Source organism: Rhincodon typus, chromosome 3 (assembly GCF_021869965.1).
Source record: "Rhincodon typus isolate 14 chromosome 3, sRhiTyp1.1, whole genome shotgun sequence".
Lineage (NCBI taxonomy): Eukaryota > Metazoa > Chordata > Chondrichthyes > Orectolobiformes > Rhincodontidae > Rhincodon > Rhincodon typus.
The window spans coordinates 13148614-13175693 of NC_063334.1; the positions used below are offsets into that span (position 1 = coordinate 13148614).

The 27080-nt window shown below is 41.8% G+C and overlaps 1 protein-coding gene across 3 annotated transcripts in view; it reads right to left on the reverse strand.

Moving 5' to 3' along the window:
• Positions 1–731: 731 nt before the first annotated feature.
• carm1l (coactivator-associated arginine methyltransferase 1, like) overlaps positions 732–27080 on the reverse strand; it is a 65298-nt gene continuing 38949 nt past the window's right edge. For 2 of the 3 annotated variants that reach the window (XR_007266248.1, XR_007266251.1), the window contains 9 exons: positions 24957–25134; positions 23948–24038; positions 17485–17566; positions 15989–16074; positions 11425–11514; positions 10572–10709; positions 8828–8917; positions 7842–7951; positions 732–2550 (listed from right to left, as the gene is read on the reverse strand). Coding sequence is in view for 1 of the 3 variants with exons in the window: in XM_048621105.1 (XP_048477062.1) it covers positions 2538–2550; positions 8828–8917; positions 10572–10709; positions 11425–11514; positions 15989–16074; positions 17485–17566; positions 23948–24038; positions 24957–25134 (768 nt within the window). In the remaining 2 variants the exon portion in view is untranslated. The remainder of the gene's footprint in view (positions 2551–7841; positions 7952–8827; positions 8918–10571; positions 10710–11424; positions 11515–15988; positions 16075–17484; positions 17567–23947; positions 24039–24956; positions 25135–27080) is intronic. The other variant, XM_048621105.1, reaches the window with a different exon arrangement.

Consider the following 27080-nt stretch of genomic DNA (forward strand, 5'->3'; position numbering starts at 1 on the left):
CCGCCTCCCACTCTCTCCCTATTTATTTCAAAACCCCCTTCCCCTCCCCCTTTTCTGATGAAGGGTCTAGGCCCGAAACGTCAGCCTCTCTGCTCCTATGATGCTGCTTGGCCTGCTGTGTTCATCCAGCCCTGCACCTTGTTGTCTCGGATTCTCCAGCATCTGCAGTTCCTACTATCTCTCTCAAGCTCTATCCTATTGTTTACTCCCTACCCCATCTCCCTCCCTATTTTCTGCATATAAACTGACGTTTTCCCATTAGTTCTGAGTAAAGGTCACTGGACCCAAAAGTTAACGGTTTTTTAACTTCACAGATGCTGCCAGACCTGCTGAGCTTTTCCAGCAACTTGTGTTTTTGTTATAAATGTAAGGAGGTTTTACTGCAGCTGTACACAATGTTGGTGAGACCACATCTGGATATTGTGGACAATACTGATCTCCCTATTTGAAACAAAAGAGGTATGGTTTCTCCAGAAGCAGTTCAGAGAAGGTTCACTAGGATCATTCTTGGGTTGAAGGGCTTATCATGTGAAAAGTTGAACAAGTTAGGTGTATATCCATTGGAGTTTAGAAGAAGATGTAATCTTACTGAAACATATAAGATCTTGATTTGACTGGAGAAGGTGGAAACTCAAAGGTTGTTTCCTTTTTTGAGGGGTTAGAATTCCTTTCCACAGAAGTTACTCAATATTCAGATTCAATATAAATATTAAGACCCAAATGACACAATATAAGGCAATGTTGGAATTTATTTTCTTTCTGTTTGATGATACAAGCAAAAGCCATTGGTATGAGGTAGCTTTCTCACATATCATTCAGTTCAAATGAGATGTTACATTACTGATATCACCCAATGTTATTCAGTAAGCAGTAGGGTGCTGGCCTGCCACTAACAGAGGTTTGTTACAAAAGTGATTATATTAACTGGACCGATTCCTGCTGCATTTATTTCATGTCTACTGGCTTCAGTGTCATAATAGTGATCCTCCATTCTTTAAATAATACAAGAAACATAGTGTCATACATGCAAGAGTTTAGTTTTCACCTCTAACAATTTTTGTCCTACACACGAGAAAATATCTCCCTTAAATTCTGTATTTTGAGTTCATGTACAACAAGTTGCAAGTCTGAATAGCTTTCTTTAAACATGCTGACATTCTAGGAAACTCAGATTGTAAAGCAGAACGGTGTTTTCAGTAGAAAACAAGGGGAACAATCCTTTGGAAGGAAAACCCAGCAGATCTTCAAAACCCTTACACGCGCACCATCAGAACTAGCACTTGGCCTGGAGCCTTTTAGGATCGGGACCGTGCAGATGTCTCATGACCTTGTTTTGGCTGTATGAATTACAAAGCATTACAAAGCATGGTTTCTAGGCATCTCTGCAAAATTAAACAGAACACGTCCAATATTCTCAAAACCTCATTCATCAATACTGACTTCAAATTATTGGCTTGAAGTCATGATTTTCCTTTTACAAATACAGTCTAAGAAAAATAACAATAAATTTGACTGATTGCTTTGATTTGGAAGTGGGTGAACTGGTAACATTTGAACAGCTTTTGAAAATACTAATAATAATAAAGAGCATCAATAATTTGATACAGAGTTTGGTAGCAGATTGGCCTTTCTCTTCTCATGGCTGCCATGATAAAATCACCCATAACCTGGCAAAAGTTAGGACTAAACTAGCCGTCTCAGTTAAGCATACTGCAAGAAAGGCTGGTTTGGTTTCTAGCTGGTACTCCTCTGACCTTCAGGTTGTTGTTCATTGTTGGGAAAGAGTACATTTACTCTATAGCATCCAACCCAGGAATAAGTTTGTTGCACTGGATGACAAAATATGTCGCATCCCCTTGCAGTGACATCCCCCATTTTACTGAGTGTAAAGTTAATTAAAGAAGTTAATAATTCTACGCTAAGAGCTATACAGCACATATTTTCCACTGTAATATAGCTACAAATGTCCAATATATTACATAGAATGCAAAGATATAAATAAGCCATACCTATTAAATATTTGATTATCATGATGTTTGCTCTAAAGCATTTTCTCAATATAATTTATCTATTATTATGAAAGTTGAAATAAAATTGTTACATTACTGTCCAGCTTGTTAAGACTGTCCTTTTTACATAATATTTTTGATCAGATCTGAACTTCTATGGGTACCAACCACTGTCTACATGCACAGGCACATGAACATGGCTACAATTATAAATATCTACATGATTATTACATTATTTCTCTGCTTTGCAGTTGTTGATGGATGGTTTGGTTGGCCGCTTTTGATTGAAGATTTCAGACGTTATTTGATATTTCGCAGAGAAACTACTTCAATTCACACAATGTGTGTTCATTTATTCTTTAATACAAATTGTTAAAATGTTCTATAAGAGGGATTAATGCAACTTGGAGGCATCACAAAAACATCTGAGTCTAGTTGTTGCATTGCAGTCCTGCTCCTATGGGTCACCTGAGTATCTTGTTGGTAGATATGCTGGTGTCAGTTTAGAGAGGGATTTTTCACAAGGATTCATTCATAAAAACTGATGAATAAACAGAAAGCAAAAATAAGAGACTAAAGAATTCTAATGTTTATACTGGAGAAACTGATGATTCAAAAGAAACAATCTTAATCTCTCCCCCTCTCTCCCTATTTATTTCAGAATCCCCTTCCCCTACCCCATTTCTGAAGAAGGGTCTAGACCCGAAACATCAGCTTTCCTGCTCCTCTGATGCTGCTTGGCCTGCTGTGTTCATCCAGCTCTACACCTTGTTATCTCAGATTCTCCAGCATCTGCAGTTCCTACTATCTCTAATCTTAAGATTTATTCTGCAAAGACAAATTTCAAAGCTTTTTTTGAATGCCAAAGGTCCCTTTCAATTTGCAAAATGTTTATTTTGTTTCTTGAACTGAATGAAAAGTAATTCTACAATTGTGGCTGCATCTCATACAAACACCGCATGTTACTTTCTGGCTTGTTCCTGTCTAGTACATACAGTACTCTCAATAACAATAGTGATCAAATAGAGAGGCAGGAGGGGAATTCTACAGCATTCAACCTCGAGAGTCAAAGTCATAGTTAACAATGGTGATACGAAGGAAACTGGGGATAAACAAGAAGTCAGAATCGGAGAAATGCAAAATTCTCAGAAGTTTGTTGGGCTTGTCACAGAAAGGCTGTACAGGTGACTTGTTGGTACAGTCTGCCAATGCCATTGTAAAAATACTTTGTAAGAAGCATACACAAGGGTATATAATTACCAAGTTCTGAGGAAGGGTCACTCGACCCAAAGCATTAACTCTGATTTCTCTCGACATATGCTGCCAGACCTGCTGAGCTTTTCTAGCAGTTTCTGTTTTAGTTTCTGATTTCCAGCATCCACAGCTCTTTTGGGTTTTTTTTCTGTATATAGTTATGGATTGCCCCTTACTATATAGCACTCATCTAGCTAGCTCCTCTGCATAGTCTAACTGACATATAAAGCTGACCTTTCTGAAATGTTAACTAGTCTGTTTTCTCCTGATGTGTTGTCTGACCTCCAGAATATTTCCAGCATTTTCTGTTTTTGTTTTAGAAAATAAACTGCATAATACATTATTGATAACTCTTTTCTAATAATCTTGATATAAGAATGTACTGAATTGTTAAACATTAATTAAACAATCAATAATTCATACCAATCTTTGATCCATTCTAAATTTGTGTCTAAATGTCCCCATTCAAATAGCTGATCACCGATATTTACTTTGAATCTACTGACCTACCTTTTTCCACAGCCTTTGATACCATTACTTAATAAAAGTCTATCAGTCAGTAATGAAAACTTCAATTCATTCATCATCAACAGATTTTTGGAGCAGCAAGTGTAAAATAAATGCTAGCAATGCTTCAGCCTTTGTTATTGGTTTACTCTCTTTGGTTTTTAGAGTTACTGTTCACCTAAATCCCTTTATGCCTCTGCAAGTCCTAGTTAAAAACTTTAAAGAACTAATCCAGATTTAACCTGATTGTATCAAAACTGGATGTGACTTTCCCCACAGTTTTGCCTATTCACTTAGTTTATCGATATCACTTTGTGATTCTTGTGCCTTCCCACAGAACCTACTGTGCCTCCTTCTTACTGGCATCTTCAGTTTTGGATATTTAACTCTTTTCCTTGATACAAATCATGAATAGATTTGGTAAAAAGCTGTAGCCCCAGTACAAACCCCAGGGAAACACTAGCTCCCAGATTCCAATATAGATATTATTAATCTTGCCCCAACATCCCCATTCTTTCTGAAGACCTCATAGTTTGGAATATTTAACTCCTGAGATCAAGTTATGGGAGTGTCTATAATGGCTATATCATCATATTTCTTAAGTTCAGATGTTTCCACAGAACCAAAGAAAAGTCACTGTACAGCAAGTAGCCATTCAATCCATCGTGTGTGCACCAATTAAACTATCTAGGCAGTTTTCAGCTCCTGGTCTCTAGTGTAACAGGTTACAACACTTCAGGTGCAGATCCAAATTCCTTTTAAATGAATTGAGTGTATCCATCTCAACCACCAAGTTGGGCAATGATGCACCCTCTATGTGAAAAAGTCTTGTGTCCCCTCCAATCCCTATCATCATTGCCTTAAATTGGTGCCCCTAGTAAATGACATCTCTGCAAGAGCAAACAGGTCGTCCCTGTCCAATCTGTCTGAGCCCCTCATTATTTTGTACACCTAAATTAAATGACCATGCAACCTCCTTTGTTCTAAGAAAAAGAACCCTCGTCTTTCCAATCTCATCGCAGCTAGTTTGCAATTTTCAAGCCCTAGCAACTTTCTAAATCTCCTCTCAATAGCAATTATGTCCTTCCCATAATGTGTACTGTACACAAAACTCCAACTGTGGCCTAACCGGTGTCTTATCTAGTTCTAGCAAAACACCCCCCTCCTTCTGGACACCACCCCAAGGCCTCCTACCCTCCCTCGACCTCTTCATCTCCAACTGCCATCGTAACATCAATCGCCTCAACCTCTCCACCCCTCTCACCCACTTGAACCTCTTCCCCCACGGAACGTGCAGCCCGCTGCTCCAATCCCAACCTCACCATAAAACCCGCGGACAAGGGAGGCGCAGTTGTAGTATGGCGCACTGACCTCTACATCGCCGAGGCCAGGCACCAACTCTCCGACACCACCTCCTACCGCCCCCTTGATCATGACCCCACCCCCGACCACCAAACCATCCACAACCTCATCACCTCAGGTGACCTCCCACCCACAGCCTCCAACCTCATCGTTCCCCAACCCCGCACCGCCCGCTTCTATCTCCTTCCCAAAATCCACAAACCTGACTGCCCTGGTTGACCCATTGTCTCTGCCTGCTCCTGCCCCACCGAACTTATCTCCACCTATCTCGACTCCATTTTCTCCCCCTTGGTCCAGGAACTCCCGACCTACGTCTGTGACACCACCCACGCCCTCCACCTCCTCCAGAACTTCCAATTCCCTGGTCCCCAACACCTCATCTTTACCATGGACATCCAGTCCTTATACACCTGCATTCCCCATACAGATGGCCTAAAGGCCCTCTGCTTCTTCCTGTCCTGCAGGGCCGACCAGTCCCCCTCCACTGACACCCTCATCCGCTTAGCCGAACTCGTCCTCACCTTCAACAACTTCGCTTTCAATTCCTCCCACTTCCTACAGACAAAGGGGGGGGCCATGAGTACCCGCATGGGCCCAAGCTATGCCTGCCTCTTTGTAGGTTACGTGGAACAATCCCTCTTCCGTACCTACACTGGCCCTAAACCCCACCTCTTCCTCCGTTACATTGATGACTGTATCAGGGCCGCCTCGTGCTCCCACGAGGAGCTCGAACAGTTCATCCACTTCACCAACACCTTCCACCCCAACCTTAAGTTCACCTGGACCATCTCTGATACCTCTCTCTCCTTCCTGGACCTCTCTGTTTCCATCTCTGGCAACCACCTGGGAACCGATATCCATTTCAAGCCCACCGACTCCCACAGCTACCTAGAATACACCTCCTCTCAGCCACCTTCCTGCAAAAATGCCATCCCCTATTCCCAATTTCTTCGCCTCCGCCGCATCTGCTCCCAGGATGAGGCATTCCACTCCTGAACATCTCAGATGTCCTCATTTTTCAAGGAGCGCAACTTCCCCCCCTCAGTGATCGAGGACGCCCTCGACCGTGTCTCCCGTATTTCCCGCAACTCATCCCTCACACCCCCTCCCCGCAATAACAACCAAAACAGAATCCCCCTCATCCTCATGTACCACCCCACCAACCTCCGGATCCAACGCGTCATCCTCCGACACTTCCGCCACCTGCAATCTGACCCCACCACGAAAGGCATTTTTCCCTCCCCACCCTTATCTGCTTTCCGGAGGGACCACTTTCTCCGTGACTCCCTTGTCTGCTCCCCACTCCTCTCCAGCCCCACCACACCCGGCACTTTTCCCTGCAACCGCAGGAAGTGCTACACCTGCCCCCACACCTCCTCCCTCACCCCCATCCCAGGCCCCAAGAAGACTTTCCACATCAAGCAGATGTTCACCTGCACATCTGCTAATGTGGTATACTGCATCCGCTGTTCCCGTTGTGGCCTCCTCTACATCGGGGAAACCAAGCGGAGGCTTGGGGACCGCTTTGCGGAACACCTACGCTCGGTTCACACTAAACAACTGCACCTCCCAGTCGTGAACCATTTCAACTCCCCCTCCCATTCTGCAGACGACATGTCCATCCTGGGCCTCCTGACACAATGATGTCACCGAAGGTTGCAGGAACAGCACCTCATATTCCGCTTGGGAACCCTGCAGCCCAATGGTATCAATGTGGACTTCACAAGCTTCAAAATCTCCCCTCCCCCTACCGCATCCCAAAACCAGCCCAGCTCATCCCCGCCTCCTTAACCTGTCCTTCCTCCCACCTATCCCCTCGTCCCACATCAAGCCCCACCCCCATCTCCTACCTACTAGCCTCATCCCGCCCCCTTGACCTGTCCGTCTACACCTTGTTATCTCAGATTCTCTAGCATCTGCAGTTCCTACTATCTCTAGCAAAACATCCCTGTTTTCTATTCAATTCCTTACCCAATGAAGAATAGCATCCTATATTTTTATTAACTGCCCTACCTATCCATCTTGCCCACTCAAGGCACCTGAGCACATATACTCCAAAATCTCTCAAAACTCTCCATTTATTGTGTAATCCATTGCTTTGTCTGCCCTCCCCAAATCCATTACTTCACGCTTCTCTGGTTTGAATTTCATTTGTTCCTTTTCCATCCACTCATCCAAACCCTTGAGATCATTCTGCAATATATAGCCATCCTCTTCACAATCAACTGGTAGTTCTTGTTTCACTCCCAATTCTACCTCCCACGTTTAAGTCTAAGTCATTGATGTGTATCATAAACAGTACAGGATCCAGTACAGCCCTGTGGAACACATCGGGAAACTGTTCTCCATTCACAAAAACAGCCACTGACCACTACCCTTTGTTTTATGTCACTAAGGCAAGTTAGGATCCAACTCGCCATATTCCCTGCATTGCATGGGCTTTTCAGTTTTCTGGCTGCAGTGTTTTTATTTCTTATCATAAATGCATTCTTATGTCAGACGTATTTATACAGAACTCTTAACTGTGTAACTGGCATCACCTTGTTCATATTTCTTCTTGTTTTTATGTTTCGACAATAATTTTCACTAAACTTGTATAATGCAACTTCAAGCAAAAGTTTTAACCCATATGTCTACATTAATAAAGTTATAGAAGCCTTGTAGCTGTGTTTTCTGGCACCAGTTTCCATATTCTCAAAAATATTCAACCTTTTTGAAAAGTCCATTCATTTGGATGGAAAAGTGCAGTCCTCAATTATTGACAATGTTTTTGATTCAGTTGTAGTGCCATGCATCAAGCGTGTTTGAAATAGGGCTTCCTGGGGGAAAAAAATTCCATACAAAAATAATTTGATCTCAGCAAATATACCAGGGTAGATTTAGAGTGGACAAGAAATTCTCAATAGAATGATGGAACTGAGAAGGAATAGAATATACAAGGGGAATTAAATTCATCATAAATTCATAGCATGATCTAGGAGCCAATATTCAGTATCTGATTCCCAAATAAGGGTGTAGAGGATGCTCAGCAATATACACATGAGTAATGAAAAGGAGGTAAACAGAAATAAGAAAATGGGTAGTGATTAATGTTTTTTGTGTGTTTGATTGAACATTGGGCAGATTCACACTACTAAACATGAAGTCGAAAAATCGTGTACCTTTTGAAATTTATGTTACGAGACAGAAATAGATCACACTGATTTCTTTTTCACACTTATTCACGGGATGAGGGCGTCACTGACCAGACAGCATTTATTGCCCATCCCTAATTGCCCAGAGGGCAGTTATGAGTCAACCACATTGCTGTGGGTCTGGAGTCACATGTAGGCCAGACCAGGTAGGGATGGCAGTTTCCTTCCCTAAAGGACATTAGTAAACCAGATGGGTTTTTCTGAGAACTGGCAACGGATTCATGGTTATTGTTAGACTCTTAATTCCAGATTTTTTTTTTTATTGAATTCAAATTCCACCATCTGCCATGGCAGGATTCAAACCAGTGTTCCCAGACTATTGTCCGGGTCTCAGGATTAACAGCCCAGCGATAATACCACTCGGCCATCACCTCCCCCCATTACTGTTTACACCTTTGTTTAAAACATCGCATTAGCCAGTAATTCTACGCTATTGTTCAAAGTATTTTAAGAGATGCTGTAGTAATGAGCTATTGTATTTTATGGTATCAAAATGCTTACCTGAAAAAAGGATTCTTTAAGTCTAGGAGGTTTCCAGACTTGAAGCCAGTTTGGTCCACCATACCCATAATGTGAATATCATAGCTTTGTCTGTGATAGGAAAGTGGAAGAAAACCCAAGTAATTTAACTGTCATCATTAAAGTTTCAAGGAACAGGATTTTATTAAAGCTGGGAAAATTATCGATAAATTGTCTTCTCACTTTTATTTTGACACAGACTTTGAGAATATTATAATTGACTGATATGGCTTCGTTTGTTTTGTTCATTCATGGGATGTCAGTGTCTCTGAATGGGCTAACATTTATTGCCCGTCCCTAATTGCCTGTAAAAAGGTGGTGGCGAGCTGCCTTAGAACTGCTACAGTCCATGAGCTGTAGGTAGACCCACAAAGCCATTAGGGAAGGAATTCTAGGATTTTGACCCTGTGACAGTGAAGTAATAGTGATATATTCCCAAGTGAGGATGGTGGCTGGCTTGGAGAAGAATTTGCAGATTGCATGTATCTTCCAGATGGAAGTAGCTGTGGGTTTGGAAGGTGCTGTTAACAAAGCCTTGGTGAATTTCTGCACTGCTTCTTGTACTTGGTACATACTGCTGCTACTGAGTGTTGTTGGTGGATGGAAAGCACACAGATGGATGGCACATGCCCAAGAACCCTCTTTCCCTTGGGCCAACATAATCCTGATGGGGTAGTATCCAGAATTCCTGTACAACTGACCAACTAGTAATATTTCAGTCCAGGCTTTGACCGCTTCTGATAAAGCACCCAGTTATTTTAATATCTCCGAGCTCTGCAGGTTTTAATCTGCTTGCACAGTGCCTCCAGGAATTGGTGCATCACTGTGTTAATCACTTTCTGCCTCAAACTCTCCCTTCTGTCTGTCAGCCATATAGCTTTCATATCAGAATTACCTTCATGCTAGGATTGTTTCCAGGTTAGAGTTTCCGAATCACATGGATCAGCATTTTTAATATTCAAGGAAGTTACAATTGATTTCTTCATAATTGATTAAAAAAAAAGTCCTTATCAAACATTCTTTTGAGCTATTACAGATTCCACAGACATCTTAAAGTACACGTGTTCTTTACAGACCTAAGGGACAACTTTTTCATGCAGAGGGTGGCACATGTATGGAATGAGCTGCCAGAGGAAGTGGTGGAGGCTGGTACAATTACAACATTTAAAAGGCATCTGGATGGGTACATGAATTGAAAGGGTTTAGAGGGATAAGAGCCAAAGGCTGGCAAATGGGACTAGATCAATTTAGAATATCTGGTCGGCATGGACAAGTTGGACCGAAGGTTCTGTTTCATGCCTTACAGCTCTATGACTCTACTGCTTCCAGGTCAAAAGTTGTCACATGTTTGTGTCTGAAAATTCCACAACAGAGGACTACGTGTCACATAGTTAAATCTGCCAGTTACAGCCATTCGAGATGTTTGCCCATTTACTAGTCTACCAGGAAAATTGCATCTGACAGGCCTTAGATATCAATGAAGTAGTCCAGACAACAACTTCACCCCTGCAGAACAACTAACCGCCAAATCACAGAGCCATCCATCTTAACCCATTTCGCAGGCTCCAAACATTCAAAGTGAGTGCACTCCACAATGTTCGCTCTTTTTCTGGTTAATATATCCATTTTTACAAACTTATTATCTGTTCATCTTATAGCATGTACATACCAACTAAACATATAACTTTAATGTGTCATTTCCAGGTCAATGCATTTTGCTTCTCACCGTTTATTGGCCACGAATAAGACCTTCCCTGAAAATGTTTCACCTTCTTTGGCAATCAGTGGTGTTTGTAGGAGGCATCGCACTTGATACCAGTGGGTGAGGGGTTCAGCAGGAGATGTCGACAGCCAGACTGTTTTTCTGAAAAGGAAAGATTTTATCCATTAAATATTTGAAGTGCAGTTGCTGTCACATTAAAAAATCATAATTCTTCTACTGGTTAAGACAGACACTGATGAGCAGAGATGGAAATGGGGGTGGGATTTTACCATACCAGTAATGTAACTGAGTGCACTGTTAAAAGTTGTTGAATGTACTGGGGCTCAATTCCACTCCCCATAAAATTATGTCCCGTAATTATTGACCCTTCAAGGGGAATACCTGCTTCCTATCCATCTTGTCCATGTCCCTCATAATCTTATATATCTCTCTATCTTCTCTGCTCCAAAGAAAACAATCTGAGCTTATCCAGCCTCTCTTCATCCCAAATAGATTCCTGATGAAACTCCTCTGCACACCCTCCAGTGCTATCACATCCTTCCTATAAGTGCAGTGACCAGAACTGCATACAGTGCTCCAGCTGCGGCCTCACCAAATTTTGTACAGCATCTTGGGATTTTTTTTTTTAATAAAGGCACTATATAAATGCAAGATGTTGTTATTATTTTGGAGAAGAGGCTTTATTATTCTCCTGCAAATAACATTTTGAGAATAGATAATGGCAAAATGCATTTCTCGTGGGATGCAAGTTTAGTCTTTTTGCGTTATATTTCTAAAACAGAAATGTGAATTACTATAACAAAAGTACAAAATCCTTGAGAGAAAATGGGACATTATGAGAACAAAATACACTTACTGTGTACCCACAAATGCCACATCAAACCAAAATGCTAAGCCATGGACAGGTCCAGACTGAAGAATCTGGAAGACGAAGGGGATCTCCATTCTGCAAAATAAAAATAAATAATGTTACTAGTCCTTGCAATAAAAAGCTATTTATGAGGATTCTGATTATCTTAAGAAATACACAAGGAATACTGCAGTATTTTCTTAATAGAGTTGGCTTTGAATCCTGCATAGAACAGTAAGTAATTTTCTAACTCCACTCTCTCCATTTGTCATCTTGTCCACTTAAAGAAAAGATAAGAAACTCACGTGCATAATGCACTTAATTTTCTGTCCATTTAAGTAACAGTTGGAAAGTCTCTTCTGCACCTCTTCACAATTAAAAAGAAAATTCATTGAAAGGATGAGAGTGTCACTGGCTAGGCCAGCTTTTATTGCCTGCCCCTAATTGCCCAAAATTACTTCTAAGATCTCCTTTCTCTCTGAAAAGGCAACAGTTTGAAGCCAGTTCCTGGCAAACGTATGAGTTCTCATTATGAGAATACTTAAAACAGGCATTAAATTGGATATATCACCACTATATAGCAGAGGAAATAGAAAAGTTTACATAGATGCAATAACATGCTCAGAAATTGCTGGAATAACCACAGCAGGTCTAGCAGCATCTGTGGAGAGAAAGCAGAATTAATGTTTCAGGTCCAGTCTCCTTCAGACCCGTACTGCTGAGTTTTCTCTTTTTGTTTCTGATTTCCACATCTGCAGTTCTTTAAGCTTTCTTATATAATAACATGCTGTTTTTCAATGTGAAGGAGAAGTAAACAAACCACTAAAACTAATTGTAAATTCTGACACTGGTGCGAAATGTAGAAAACACCTTGAATCCATCCTTGACATCCTTTATCCAGACAATGAGAAATTTATCTGTCACTCATATCACTGGAAGACGTTTATAAAATCATGAGAGACATGAAAAGGATGAATAGCCAGGGTAGGGGAGGCCAAAACTAGGGGGCACAGGTTTAAGGTGAGAGGGGAAAGATTTAAAAGGGACCTAAGGGGCAATTTTTTCAGACAAAAGGTGGTGTGAGTATGGAATGAGCCACTAGAGAAAGTGGTGGAGGCTGGTACAATTGCAACATTTAAAAGGCATCTGGATGTGTACATGAATAGGAAGGGTTTAGAGGGATATGGGCCAAATGCTGGCAATTGGGACCATATCAATTTAGCATATCTGGGTGGCATGAACCAGTTGGTCCAAAGGGTCTGTTTCCATGCTGTATAACTCCATGACTCTACTCTCAGACAGTGATTACTCTGGTTACTGCTATCTAAAAAGTTAAAGGCAGAACTGAATCTTACGTTGAAGTACAATCTACGGCGAATTTAGTGGAATGGTTCTCTCTGTGAGGCAGAGAAAATTTTCTTGCTGCTTTAATTGCCATTTTAGCCCTTGTGCTGAGAATCTCATCTTATTTGTGTTCCAAATTAAAGCATGCAGAGGAACTCGCATATGGGGGTCCTCCATAAGCCCTTTGGGCATGCAGTTTCTTCCAAAGCAGGAAGCTGCCATCTGCAAGCTCGGTTACTCGGCTGTGTGAGAGAATGACAGAGAAGGGGAGGCTGGTATTGCGCTCCTCAGAGAGGGACCTGGAGGTCCTTGTGAACAGAGTGGTGGAGAGGAGAGAAGTTCTCTTCCTGGAGGACTGGCAGAGGAGACTAAGCCACTGCACCATGTCAGCGATTACTACCTGAATCAATGCCATCTCCAGGTTGAGAGGAATAGACAGCAGGAAAAACGTCAAGGATCTTCTCTGCCCCATCAGAATGAGTGCAATACTCTGACCTCTGCTGCCGCACAGTTCTGTGCAACCATACCCATGTCTCACCAAGGTGTAAGCTCTGATACCCCCTCCGCTGCATAAAATGCCTCTCCTCACTCACTGTCATTACCCCCCACCAACCCCACATGCCCTCTGCACTGCCACCTCACTCTCTTGGACCACCTCAACACTCTCACCCCAAGGCTCTAGCCCTGACAGCTGTGCCACACACTCTCATCAGGAGCCTGTGCCTTCAGACAGGCGGCGGGTGGCCAGATGTCCATCTCCCCATCCCTCCATGCAAAGGATTTTTTCCCCGAGGCAGGATGTAGGGATGTGGACCTTTGTCCTGAACCTGAGTGAGGAACACCTGTCACCCTACTGCAATAATCACATGGACCAGGAACAGTCTAAGAGTGGGGAAATCTTACTGTCACTGTACAAGGTTCTGGTGAGACTGCATCTCGAGTACTGTGAGCAGTTTTGGTCCCTTTATTTAAAGAGAGATATTGTGTCATTGGAGGCAGTTCAGGAAAGGTTCACTAGGATGATCCCCGGTATGGAGGGATTGTTTTATAAGCAAAAGTTAAACCGGTTGTGACTCTACTCATTGGAGCTTAGAAGTCATTTAAAAGTAGGGACACAGGTAGGGAACGTTTAGAGGGAAATTGGCTAAACATAGGCAACTGGGACTAGGTCAGATTGGGATGTCTGGTCAGTGCGGACAAGTTGGACCCACGGGAGTGTGCCATGCTTTATGACTATGACTATCTCATTGAAACGTATTGGATTCTTAAGGGGCTTGACAGGGTAGATGCTGGAGGATGTACTCCCTCATGGGAGAGACTAGGACCATAGGGAATCATCTCACAATAAAGGGACGCCAATTTCAGTCTGAGATGAGGAGGAATTTCTTCTCTCAGAGGGTTGTGAATCTTTGGAACTCCTTGCCACAGAGAGCTATGGGGGCAGAGTCCTTGTGTATATTTAAGGCTGAGACAGATAGATTCTTGATTAGTCGGGGAATCAAAAGTTATGGGGAAAACATAGGAAAGTGGATGTGAGGATGTTCGATCAGCTATGGTCTTATTGAATGGCAGAGCAGGCTTGATGGTCCATATGGCCTATTCCTATTTCTGATGGTCTTAAACACCATTACTAACCAATGGCTGCATTTTTTTTTCATTCATTATTCATTTGTGGGATGTGGGCGTTGCTGGCAGGCCAGCATTTCTTGCCCATCCCTAGTTGCCCTTGAGAAGGTGGTGGTGAGCTGCCTTCTTGAACCGCTGCAGTCCTCCTACTGTGGGTTGACCCACAATGCTATTAGGGAAGGAATTCCAGGATTTTGATCCAGCAGCAGTGAAGGAACGGCGATATATTTCCAAGTCAGGATGGTGAGTAGCTTGGAGGGGAACTTGGAGGTGGTAGTGTTCACATATGTCTGCTGCCCTTGTCCTTCTAGATGGAAGTGGTCATGGGTTGGAATGTGCTTTCTGAGGAGCCTTGGTGAGTCGCTACAGTGCATCTTGTAGATAGTACACACTGCTGCTACTGAGCGTCGGTGGAGGAGGGAGTGAATGCTTGTCTTACAGGTAGACCCATCTTCCCACAGACCAGCGCATCTTGTGTAGATGACAGTTCCTCGACCTTTCTGACTATTGTGGGGGATCACTACACCTCCTGCACTCCAGAACGCTGACTGCAACAACACATTGCTGGATTCTGTGATGTCGCCATTCATCTCTGCAAGTGGGCAAGGGAGAAACACCTCAGGACATTGGCACCCTCCACACATTTGGTTTGGCCAATGCCCTTTGGACTTGCCTAGCCAAACATCCAGTCCTAAAACTGTTCCCCCTTATTTGGAAGCAAAGCCCCCTAGTCCTAGTTTCACCCGCCAGTGGAAACAACCTCCCTGCTTCTATCTTACCTATTCCCTTCATAATTTTATATGTTTCTGTAAGATACCATATTTGAAAGGAAGAATATGGTACTGGGGTCACTGTTTCAAAATAAGGGATTGCCCATTTAAGACATAGGTAAGTAGAATATCCTTTTCACAGACAATCATGAGTCTTTCTAATTTTAATTCTACTCGTAGTCTTACCAGACCATAGGACTGCTCTCTCATTAGAGAGAGGGTAACAACTGATTGTGGTTTAACCTGAGGGTCACCACGCCTCGGGCGAGGGGAGAGGTTGAGAAGGAAAATACTTCATGGTAACCTCAGCCAGTGTGGGCAATGAACCCACACTGTCAGTATTACTCTGCATTGTAATCCAGCCATCCAAGCTAATCAACCCAGCTCCAAATGCATGTATGTCATATCATGGGGAGGCGATGGCCTAGTGGCATTATCGTTGGACTGTTAATCCAGAAACCCAGATAACGACCTGGGTGCGAATTCCGCCATTGCAGATGGTGGATTTTGAATTCAATAAAATATCTGGAATTAGGAGTCTAATGATGACCATGAATCCATTGCCGATTGTCGGGAAAAACCCATCTGGTTCCTTTAGGGAAGGAAACTGCCATCCTTAGCTGGTCTGGCCTACATGTGACTCTAGACCCACAGCAATGTGGTTGACTCTTAACTGCCCTCTGGGCAATTAGGGATGGACAATAAATGTTGCCTAGCCATCGATGCTCTCATCCCATGAATGAACAAAGACAAAAAAATCTGTAGCGAAGGTTTTAATTTCAGCCATTATCACAGAACAAGTTAGAATTTCAATTACAGCCTCCACTTACCGATGCAAATCATCCTCATCGGACTGCAGGAAATTCACCGTGTACTTGACAGACCGTGCCATCAAAATGACAACATCAAAGGTATCCTAGGTAGGAAGTGCCAAATAGATTGTGTTGATGGCCTGAAAATATTTTGTTCTAATTTCCACTAGAACCTGGTAAAGCACAATATTATCTTGAAATCTATGATGTAAAACATGATTTGCAGCAATCTAACTTGCATTTGGATGATAAATATATTCTTCGGAGAGAAAGGGCAGTGTCCTGTTGAAGTATGCTTCAGTAAAGAGGTGAATGCAATAGCAACATGCAGTTCCCAGCTGTAATCTCTGCGCTATATGTTCAGTTTAGAAGAATAAGAGGTGATGAAGAGAAATCATCAACTGAGATGAGCAGAAATGTCTTCAACCAGACAGCGGTGAGCCTGTTGAATTCTTTGCCCTGGAAAATGGTTGAGGTCAAAACTTTGAATGTTTTCAAGAAGGAGATAGATATGGGTCTTAAGACTCTGGGGGGAAAGCTGGAACAGAGGGTTGAGTTGGATGACTAGTGTTAGCCAGACGCTGCAGAAAGAGAGAGAAAGAGGCAGGCAGACAAGCTGCTGATATTGCTGCCTGGGAGAAAAGTGGAGACAGGGGGTGCCAGTTGCTGATATTGCTAATAGAAGATACTAGATGTAAAAAAATGCTGACATAAAGAAAGAAGCAGCTTATGAACGGAGGATAACCCAGACCTAGGAGGTGGCCTGAGCCAATCAGAACCACTTGGTGCCAACCAAGCTCTGCAAAAAAACAGTAAGACAGATGAGGTAATGCAAAAGCCTTATTTGGATGAAGTAATGCTACCCAAGTCTCTGGTCCAGGGCCATTAAAGTAAACACATGTGATAATTGAATTAGCCTGAGCCAACAGGAAAAAGACAACACGGCTTGGGAGAGATAAGGAAAAAGGATAAAAGACGACCCTCGGGGCATGCAGCCAGCGAAAACTCCGGAGATTAACTCCCTCAGATGGGTACCCCTGGTCAGGGACGTGGTGACCCTGGCATCGAGTGCAGCATCTGACCAACATCGATCCTCAGCAGCCACAGCAGCTATTCTGCCCGGGTATTCGCTTTTACATTCTGTGACTATTCTGGAAGTGTTAGGAGCCTTTTGTTGGTGTACAGATAGGTCCCAGTTCTTTCGGGAAAACGTATGAATTACTTGTTCATTGTCTAATGTATAAGCCATACGTATGCCTCTTCATAATACGTAAATAAAAGAGGTTAGTGAGTTACAGTAAAACGACTTTTCTCCACTCTGTAAGAGCCAATAATTGAAGCCAGGGTTTGCTGGGCTTCAACACTAGCCAATGATCGTACTGAACAGTGGAGGAGGTGCGAAGGGGCTATGTGGGCTACTCTTGCTGCTACTTTGTGTACACACTTGATAATTTCCCATTAATATCTTTGACGTTAATTCTCATCTGCACATAGAGGCTGACAGTCATACTTACTACGATTGGCTGACTGAAGTACTCTTCCATAGCTGCACTGCAAAGGCCGGTCAAATTAATCCCATGGAAACACTGCTGGTACCTGGAGTAGGGAAGAGGGTCAGCATGTCAACATGGGTAACAAATTAAAAACTGTAATTCCAGTAGTAATTATGAGCTTGGTCGTAGGAGCTTAACTTATGCCATGTGTGATTTTATCACGGCATCAGACTTGTTATTATGGGGAACTTTTCTGTGACTGTCCAATCTCTGGTTTTACCTGTAAATGTCACTGGGAGCACCTGAAGTTGTCACATCTGAGAGTTTGGTAACACAATGCATTGTGACAGACATAAAAAGCTACACAAAATTGTTGTATTATTAAAGGATGGGTTTACATTACAACATCTTACAGCCATTTGAACTCATTCATCTAAAATACCAATTTTACTTTCTTCCCATTAGGACATCCAGCTACTTTTTAAATGGGTCCAGTTTCCTGAAAGGGATAACCATCTTCAACAAGCAATTACAGCAGTTGCTGTTTTGGAAGAACTATATCCTGGTCATTCATACCTCTATACTTGTGTCCTCAGGTCCTGCGGCTTCGGCATCTCTGAACGTGTTGTCACAAGCTAGGGTTTTCTGTAGCATTAAGTATGTGAAATACCTCAATCTGGTACCCTTGGAGATACCTCCTGTCAAGGTTGAAAACCACACCTTAGACACACCCCTCTTTATCACTCATCCCTCAGGAACCAGCAGAGGCTGGATGGTCTCCCGAATTCAAAGTATCCAATTTTGTATTCCAGGTAATGACATGACTATACCTTTGGCAGGATTCTGAGGATATAACTCAATATTCCATGTGGTTTCTTGATTGCTGCCTTTAGAGATGGTGTCTTCAACATTCTTCCTTGACAAATTTTGATGCATTCTTCAAATACATATTCATGATTTTTTTTTTGTTTGCAATATGCATTTTTATTTATTGTAATGGCAAGTCTGAAGCATTTGCAAACATCTTCAACCAGAGGGACGCAATGGCCTCGTGGTATTAACACTATACTATCAATGTCCAGGTACTGCCCATGGCAAATGATGGAATTCACATTCAATTGAAAAAAAAACCTATTGCCGATTTTTGGAAAGAAACTCTCTGGTTCACTAATGTGCTTTAGCGAAAGAAATCTGCCCTCCTTCCCTGGGCAATTAGGGATGAGCAATACGTACAGGCCTGGCCTGCAATGTCTAAGTCTCAGTGAATCAATGAAAAAAAAAAGGTGCTGCACAAATGATCCATTAAGTCAATCCTCAGTATCACAGATGCTAGTTTTCAGCCAATTCGATTCACTCTCTGCATGTTATCAAGAAATGGCTGAAGGCATTGGGTAGTACAAGGACTACTGGCTCTAACAAAATTCCAGTGATAGTACTAAAGATTCATACTCCAGAAGTAGACATGCCGTGTTCCAGTGCATCTATGGCACTGGCATCCAAGTGGCAACGTGGAAAATTGCTCAGACATGTCCTATCCATAAAAAAGACAGATCAAACACAGCCAATTATCGCCCAATCAGTCTATTCTCAAACGTCACAAAAGGGGTGAACGTGTCATTGTCAGTGTTATCATTGACCAGAAACTGAACAAGAATAGCCATATAAATAACATCAGAGGGTGGAAATTCTGTGGTGAGTAACTCACTTCCTGACTCCACAAAGCCTGCCCACCATCTCTTAAGATACAGGTTGGGAGTGTAATGGAATATTCTCCACTGTCCTGAATGAATTCAGGTCGAACAATACTCTAGAGGCTTGACACCATCCATGACTAAGCAGCCTGTTTGAAATGGTATGCTAGACACCACCTTCAACATTTGTCCCCTTCACCACTGATGTAAAACTGTAGTATTGAATGCCATCTTCAAGAGGCACTACTGTCGTTCATCAAAACTACTCCAATTGCACCTTCCAATCCTGCAACCTCTTCTACCTTATTCGATGAGGGCAGCAGATGCATGGGAACACAACCACATGCAAGTTTTCCTCCACACTGCACACCGTCATGGTTTGGAACTACACACATTCCTTCATTGTTACTAGATCAAATTCCTGGAATGTTCTCCCTAACAGCACTTTGGGTACACCTGGGCCATATGGAATGCAGTGATTCAAGACACCAACTCCTTCCCCGAGGGCAATAAGGATGGACAATCACTTATAACCGATTGGGCAACATCACCGTCATTCCGTGAATGTATAATAAAAAAAAACTTGACTTCGTATTTATTCATTTTAAACATCATTTGCTATTATCAACCCTTTCCCTTCTTAGTAAGATCATTGCTATCAGCTCTGGATCCATGTTTCCCATAGTTTACTGTCATCTGCACATTTTACTCCTTCAATTGACTGCAACTTCAGATAACTTATGTACGTCAGGAACAGAAGAGAAGCAAACACCAAAACTAATTTGCATGATTCCTTACATAATAGTTCCCCCAATTTGACCTTGTTCCTTTTATAACAACCATCTGCTTCAATCCCCTTAACCAGTTACTAATCTGTATCCTTGGCTTACAACTGATCCTCATTATTCCCTAAGGTTTTTAATCCTCCTTTCTACAAGAATACTTCAAGTATTTCCTTGCGTTATGTTTTATATCTGACCTTTCAAATTCTTTTAATATAATTAGTCTTCTTTTTGACCTATTTAAATCCAATCTTCCCTCAAATTGCTATCCTTTTCTCCTTATAAATTATGTAGTAGGTCAACAGCAACCTAAAAACAAGACAACCATACTTATAGAAGCACTCCGCAAACTTCGACTCATGTGCAATTTAATGACGCAACTTCTCAAACCGCTTCATGCTTCACAGAAAATATTTCAGTGCAATGGTAACTTTCATAGCACATCACATCTGCTACCAATTTAGTGTTTCACATGAAGTGTTGAAGACAAGTGGGAGTGTGTTTTTTTCAGCATACGTACACAATTCACACAAAGTTCTAATACGTCATTCTCCATTCACTGAGGATAACCTAAACTGTAGCTTTGCCAGTTACATAATGTACGAGATTAATTGGTGAGCATATTAAAGGTTATCTGCCAAGTGACATCCAGAGATTATTTATTTGATTTAAACTAACTTCAGCTGTTGCTTTGCAGTTTCTCCAAACTGGATGCCACGACTTTAGTGGAGGATTGTTGGTAGGTCTGTTTACACAGCCATGAAAGTCACTTGAGTCAATTCTGAGAACTCCTGAGCAAATTCCTGGCTTATATGTCTTTGAAGCCATTACTTTTCTACAACTTCCCTGTGGCTTTCTTTTGCATTTTGTCCATATTCTGAGATTGATATCCATGTGCTTGATTTGTTTTCTTTGCAGCAGAGAACAAGTAGCCCAGTACAACTTCTTAATTTTTCTTCCATGAAATGTGAAGCTGTGATAGACAACGTTAGTGTCTAACAAAGACATTTATGGGCGCATGATGACTTTGTATCAGAGCAAGTCTAGGTTTTACATCTCTCAAACGTTAATTCCATATAAACCGATGGGAAAAAAAAAATCAGGCTTTACAGTACTGCACAAAGTCAAGATATATCCCATAAAGTGGTACACCATCATTTCAAATGCAAGTCAGTATTTTGGATCTTTCAAATGAAAAAGTTTTAGCGTTCCCTTACGAAGAACTAAAAATTAGCGAGTCTCTGATACAGAGATCAAACTTCAGTGGGGAAAACATTTGCTGGCAGCAACATGGGTAAAGATGGAAGATCCACCCATTGAAAACACCTAGATGTTAGAATAGATTGGATTAGGATTTCAGGGATTTTTGAATTGTGATAACACCAACCCAGCCAGAGTGTGCTGGTCAACACAGTCTATTCCAAGGAATTACTAGGAAATGCAGGCTTCGGTGAAATGCTGTCAGCACTGACTTTAACATAAATGTGGGCATTCATCTGTAAATGACAGTCTGATAGAAAGCTTATTTGGAATGTTTGCAAGTACTGGAAATTTCTGGTCTTGTAGAAACCTGTGCTGTACACAGCTCATAAAGCTTTGTTCACAAGGACGCCACATTCCTGTGATGGATCACTTACATGTTCTGCGTCATATCCCATGCATCTAATAACAAGTGGAAGGAAAACGTTTTAGTGTTAGATGCAGTCCTATGTCATTCATCTACAAAATAACTTCTAGCCTGAAGTATCATGGAAATTAAATCACCGCAGGCATCATCTTGAAGACACATCTGGGCTACAAACCTGTTCCCAAAGAAGGTGAAAGTGACCTTCCTTCATCCAAAGAAAAATTCAGATATTTCTCCCCCCACCACAGACATAGAGCTTTTCACTTCAAGGGTTAAATTCTCGCTCAGGAGCTTAAGCTAATTCCCTGTTTTCGACAAATGTTGGCCTATTCCCGCAGTAATCCATATGCTCAGCCTGTAAAAAACATGTTCCCTCCAACTCACTGAGAAACAACTTGTGTCCAAACCGGCCTCTCAGCCTCTGCATCATTCCCCGTTCTGTTAAAAAAATCAAAGCACTGTAGCATTCTCTCCCACGAGAAGATTCCACGCTCACCAACTCCAACACAGGGACGATGGAGTTAGGATATGAAGATGCAGCACGCATTTCCAATGACAGGAAGTCACTGCCTGGTACTCCACCAACTCTCCTCTCCAATTTCCACCATTCCCATATAAGCAAGAAATCAGTACTGGTCCATTGCCATACAGGGTAGCACAGTGGCTCAGTGGTTAGCATTGCTGCCCAACAGCACCAGGAACCCAGTTCAATTCCAGCCTTGGGTGACTGTCTGTGTGGAGTTTGCACATTCCCTCTGTGTTTGCATGGATTTCCTCCGGGTGCTCTGGTTTCCTCCCACAGTCCAAAGATGTGCAGGTTAGGTGAACTGGCCATGCTAAATTGTCCATAGTATCCAGGGATGTGCAGGTTAGGTGGATTAGCCATGAGAAATGCAGCATTATAGGGGTAGCGTAGGGGAATGCATCTGGGTGGGATGCTCTTCGGAGAGTCAGTGTGGACTCAATGGGCCAAATGGCCTGCTTCCACACTGCAGGGATTCTATGAACACTCCATCATCATTTTCTGTAGTCCTTCTCACAATCTCTCCCCTGCCAATCCCCTCATTTGTCACACCAATACACTTTCCATCACCTGGATTTCATTGCTTTCTAACATGCCTAATCTAAAGAATGAACTTTGTCTTGACTCTCCATGTCTGCAATACTTATTATGTGAATATTCATTACAGTGACTTTTCGTCCCGCTCCCACACCATTACATCTGGAGTCTGCGAGGATCTATCCTTGGCCCTTAGTTCTCATCCTCATACTGTCATTTGGCAGCTTAATCAAAAACCACCGCATCAGCTTTCATATGTGCCCAGCAGTTAACTGTAGCTCACCAGCATTGCTCTCTTTTGCTTAATTAGCAGACTGCTTATCCAACATCCAGACAGAAATGCACTACAGAAATTTTCCAAGGTTTCCTAGACAGTACCTTTCAAACCCACAGCCACTTCCATCTATAAGGACAAGGGCAGCAGATACATGGGAACACCAGCACCCCGCAAGTTCTCCTCCAAGCCACTCACCATCCTGACTTGGATGGAAATATATGGCCATTCCTTCAGTGTCACTGGGCCAAAAACCTGGAAATGCCTCCTTTATGGCATTGTTTGTCTACCTATAGCAAATGGACTGCAGCGGTTCGAGGTGGCACTTTCTCAAGGGAAAACAGAGATGGACAATAAACCGCCACATCACCAAATTAATTTTAAAAATTCTTATGTGGCTCAACGTCATATTTGGTCTTGATGCTCCTGCGAAGTGTCTTGGGACATTTTATTACATAAATGGCACATTTTAATTACACGCTGTTGTCATTGCAAATTGGTCCTGTTTTCTTCTGGCTGTAAAGGGAACCACCATAAAGGTAAGACTTGTAAGATCCAGGTTCCTGAAGGAAAACAAATGACATTGGAAGCGATGCCAAACATGGAGAGCAGCTATTCAAATGACAACATTTCATGATTAAACTTGTTTAAATATGAGGTAAATGAATCTTGCACTTCTTAAATACAGGTTAAAAAATACAACTGACTTGCTCTGTGCTGAGTTTTTGGAAAATCTGTCACCAGGATTAATCAGCAGCTTTGTAACAGGATCCTACTCAAACAGATAAAAACATGACACATAACTCATAAAAAGTTAAGCTTTTACACATCTGCACATAGAAACTGGATTTTGGCATTTACATGCAACATCCCACCTTACAAGATCCATTTCATAATGCATTCCAATGGGATAGATTTAAAAAAAAACATCATTTCCTTCTCGTGATCTAAGCATTTCATAATAATATGCCCATTTCTTCAGAAAACAAGTTGTCCTCAAATAGTTTCAGATGGTGGTAAACATTGCCAGAGCCTCTCATGAGGACATACCAGAAATTTGCCCTTGTGTAGTGTTCCATGTAAAGCTGCTCATCAGAAAACGGAGCAAGATGAACATCACCAAAAGTAGGAAACATCATCCCTAAGAAAACATACACAGCAGGGGTATAAACATGCTAGCTTCAACAGATCTGTAATAATGATTATAAAAATGTACACTGCCTTATTTTAAGGGATAGCAAATGCCATCCTTATTTTCATTAAAGCCTAAACATGTGAAAAAAACAGTCTGCAAGCCTGACCTTCTGATGCCTCCTGATGCAAAGGCAGGATCCTTGTCTTTAGAACATTATCACCAAGAAATTACAGACACAAATTGAGTCCTTTGACTGAGCTCCAATGCAATATGCCACAGTGTGAACAGATGCTTGAAATAAATATAAGATACTTCACGTTCATTGGAGATTGAAGAAAGTGAAGACTTGTGTGTTCTGGAAGGAAGTATAGGCTACAAGGCTTTTTCTTTCTGAACACTTAGGTCTGATGGTGCAGTTAGTTAGAATATTGCCCTTTTCCCTCATGAATTTGAGTTTTAATGTCGCTCTGCTTTCAGCTAATGGTAAGGAGCTGAAATACATCCTTGAAATTGAATGAGCTCAACAGTTCTTAAAACCAGCGAGTCCACTCTAAAGAAACCTATCCCTGACTCAGGAATTAGATACTTGACCCAGGAAAACATTCAAATTTCTTATGGAGTGAAGTAACCATCAAATCGAGTAGAAACACACTGTTAGGACAGAACAGAGAAAGTTCTACATTGCTCCTAGCCTGGTTTCAGAGAAGTTGATGCTAACATTGGGTGACAAAGGTACGAAAAATATTCCGTTCCCAACACAAACATACCTTGCTGCAAAAAAAAACTTCACTCTCTTTCAAAATATTGCTAGATTCTTTAGTTATCGACCTCCCATTAACACATCAAGTGACCTCACACCCAAACCTTAGACAACTTTTAAACATTCAGACTACAAATTACACGTTCCTGCATGTATTGACCTACCATTTGGTTTCAACCACTTCTTTGCATGGAGGTAGCTTTCGAGCATCCTCTCATTAAATAACAAATATCCCATAGGTTCTGAAATAATGATGTCCACTTTCTCAGGAATAGTAATTTCCTCGATTTTCCCTTCCAGAACCATTACCCGTTCTGAAAGATTGTTACTTCTCACTAGAATCTGAAGATATAAACAGAGAGCAACATCTTAGCACAGATCAGTATCACAAACAGGTGTGCCTTTTCATGGGCCTATCTACATGTACTTATAAATCAAAGGGTCAGAACACAAGAATAAGACAGTTTACCACGTCTGCATCTTTCTATCAGAAGTCACACGATACCAGGCTATAGTCCAATACGTTTATTTGAAGTCAGAAGCTTTTGGAACGCACCTGATGAAGGAGCAGTGCTACGAAAGCTTGTGATTTCAAAAAAACTTGCTGGACTTTAAACTGGTGTCATGTGACTTCTGACGTTGTCCACCCCAGTCTTACTCCTTATCATACATTATTCAATGCAGGAGGATTTCTTTTTAATCATTCACAGGATGTGGGCATTGCTGGCTAGACCAGCATTCATTGCTCATCCTTAATTGCCCAGAGGGCAGTTAAAAATTAACCACATTGCTGTGGGTCTGGAATTACATGTAGACAAGGCTAGGCAAGGATGGCAGATTTCCTGCCTTAAAAGACTTCAGCGAACCGGATGGGTTTTTCTTTCCTAACAATTTATAGTGGGTACATGGACACAATTAGCTTAGCTTTTCCATTCTAGGCTTTTCTATTGAGTTCAAATTTAACCTTCTGCAGTAATGTGATCAAATATTAGTTTGGGCTTCTGGATTACTAGTCCAGTCACTACCAGCTCCCCCTAACCTGGTTAGAGTGCATGCTAACATGCTGCATGCCCAATTCCAAACAAAACGTTACTGTTCTATGTCTAGTCCTTCAATCTCTGTAGGACCTCTCTTCATTTTTTGCTGTAATTTTGGTGGGATGTCGATCTGAGCTTGGGAAAAATTGTGTGCACAACTGAAAGTGCAAGGAGACGAGGATAACCTCCATCCAAGTTCAGCGCTCTTAACAGCTAGGATACACATTATGGATAAACTCTTGGAAACTCTAATTCCAGTTAAGGTGTGTGTTCAGTATAAGTATCAGAAATTTATAAAAATATGAAACAAAATATCACAACATAATTAGATCCTAATGAATAAACAAATGAAATGTAACTGAAGACTGACAGGTTGACCTAAGAATGAGATTCCACCTTTGTTACTTCTTATATTTAAATTATTATACAGTTCCTGAGGGACTTGAAAGATATTTCCTTCACATCTGTAGTTTCCATATGCAAGGTAACGACCATAAATGGGAGATTTACTTACATTGTTACAACGCAGAGGTAGACAGCTGAACCAAATCAGCCTTTCTACCTCTGTATTTGCAAAGCAGTAAAATTAAACTGTAAAAGACCCCCATATAGTTCATTGCTAACCAGACTTTGTAAATAATTAATTTCCATACACTGGTTTTGTAACTTAAATATGTATTTCGTCCAAAATAACTGAAGCAGCGAGAAAATTAAACAACACGTTAGGCTAATTAATGTTTATGCTTTAAATCCAAACTATTTGTTTTCAGCCTCCATTCACACAAACAAATATAGTTAAGGTTAAACAAAATAAGGTAACAAAACTAGCCAGGTTACTTCAATGGCTTTCACACTGTGTCATTTCACAGGTATAAATGTGGACTCCTTAGCTACTTTTCTATGAAGCATTGATCGGTATCACCTATCAGATTAGGCAGAGAGTTTTCAATCCTCATGCTGTCTTAGCAGCAGCCCAGAATCATTTGTCAGAAAGCATAGTTCTAAAATGCACTTTAATTCTGTTTCCACCCAGTTAGACTGATTGACTCTTCCCAGGGCCTCAATTACCAATCAACAAATACCATTTGTTTGAACACAGGGTCTCCTCCAGATTTGCCAGAACCAATTCCCACGTATGGACCTAATGAATACCTAACTTCCAACAGCTGGATGTCTTGGCATTGCCCCGAAAGCAGTCTCCTCTCTCTTCATGGTTGGGGTGTGTGTGTGTGTGTGTGTGTGTGTGTGTGT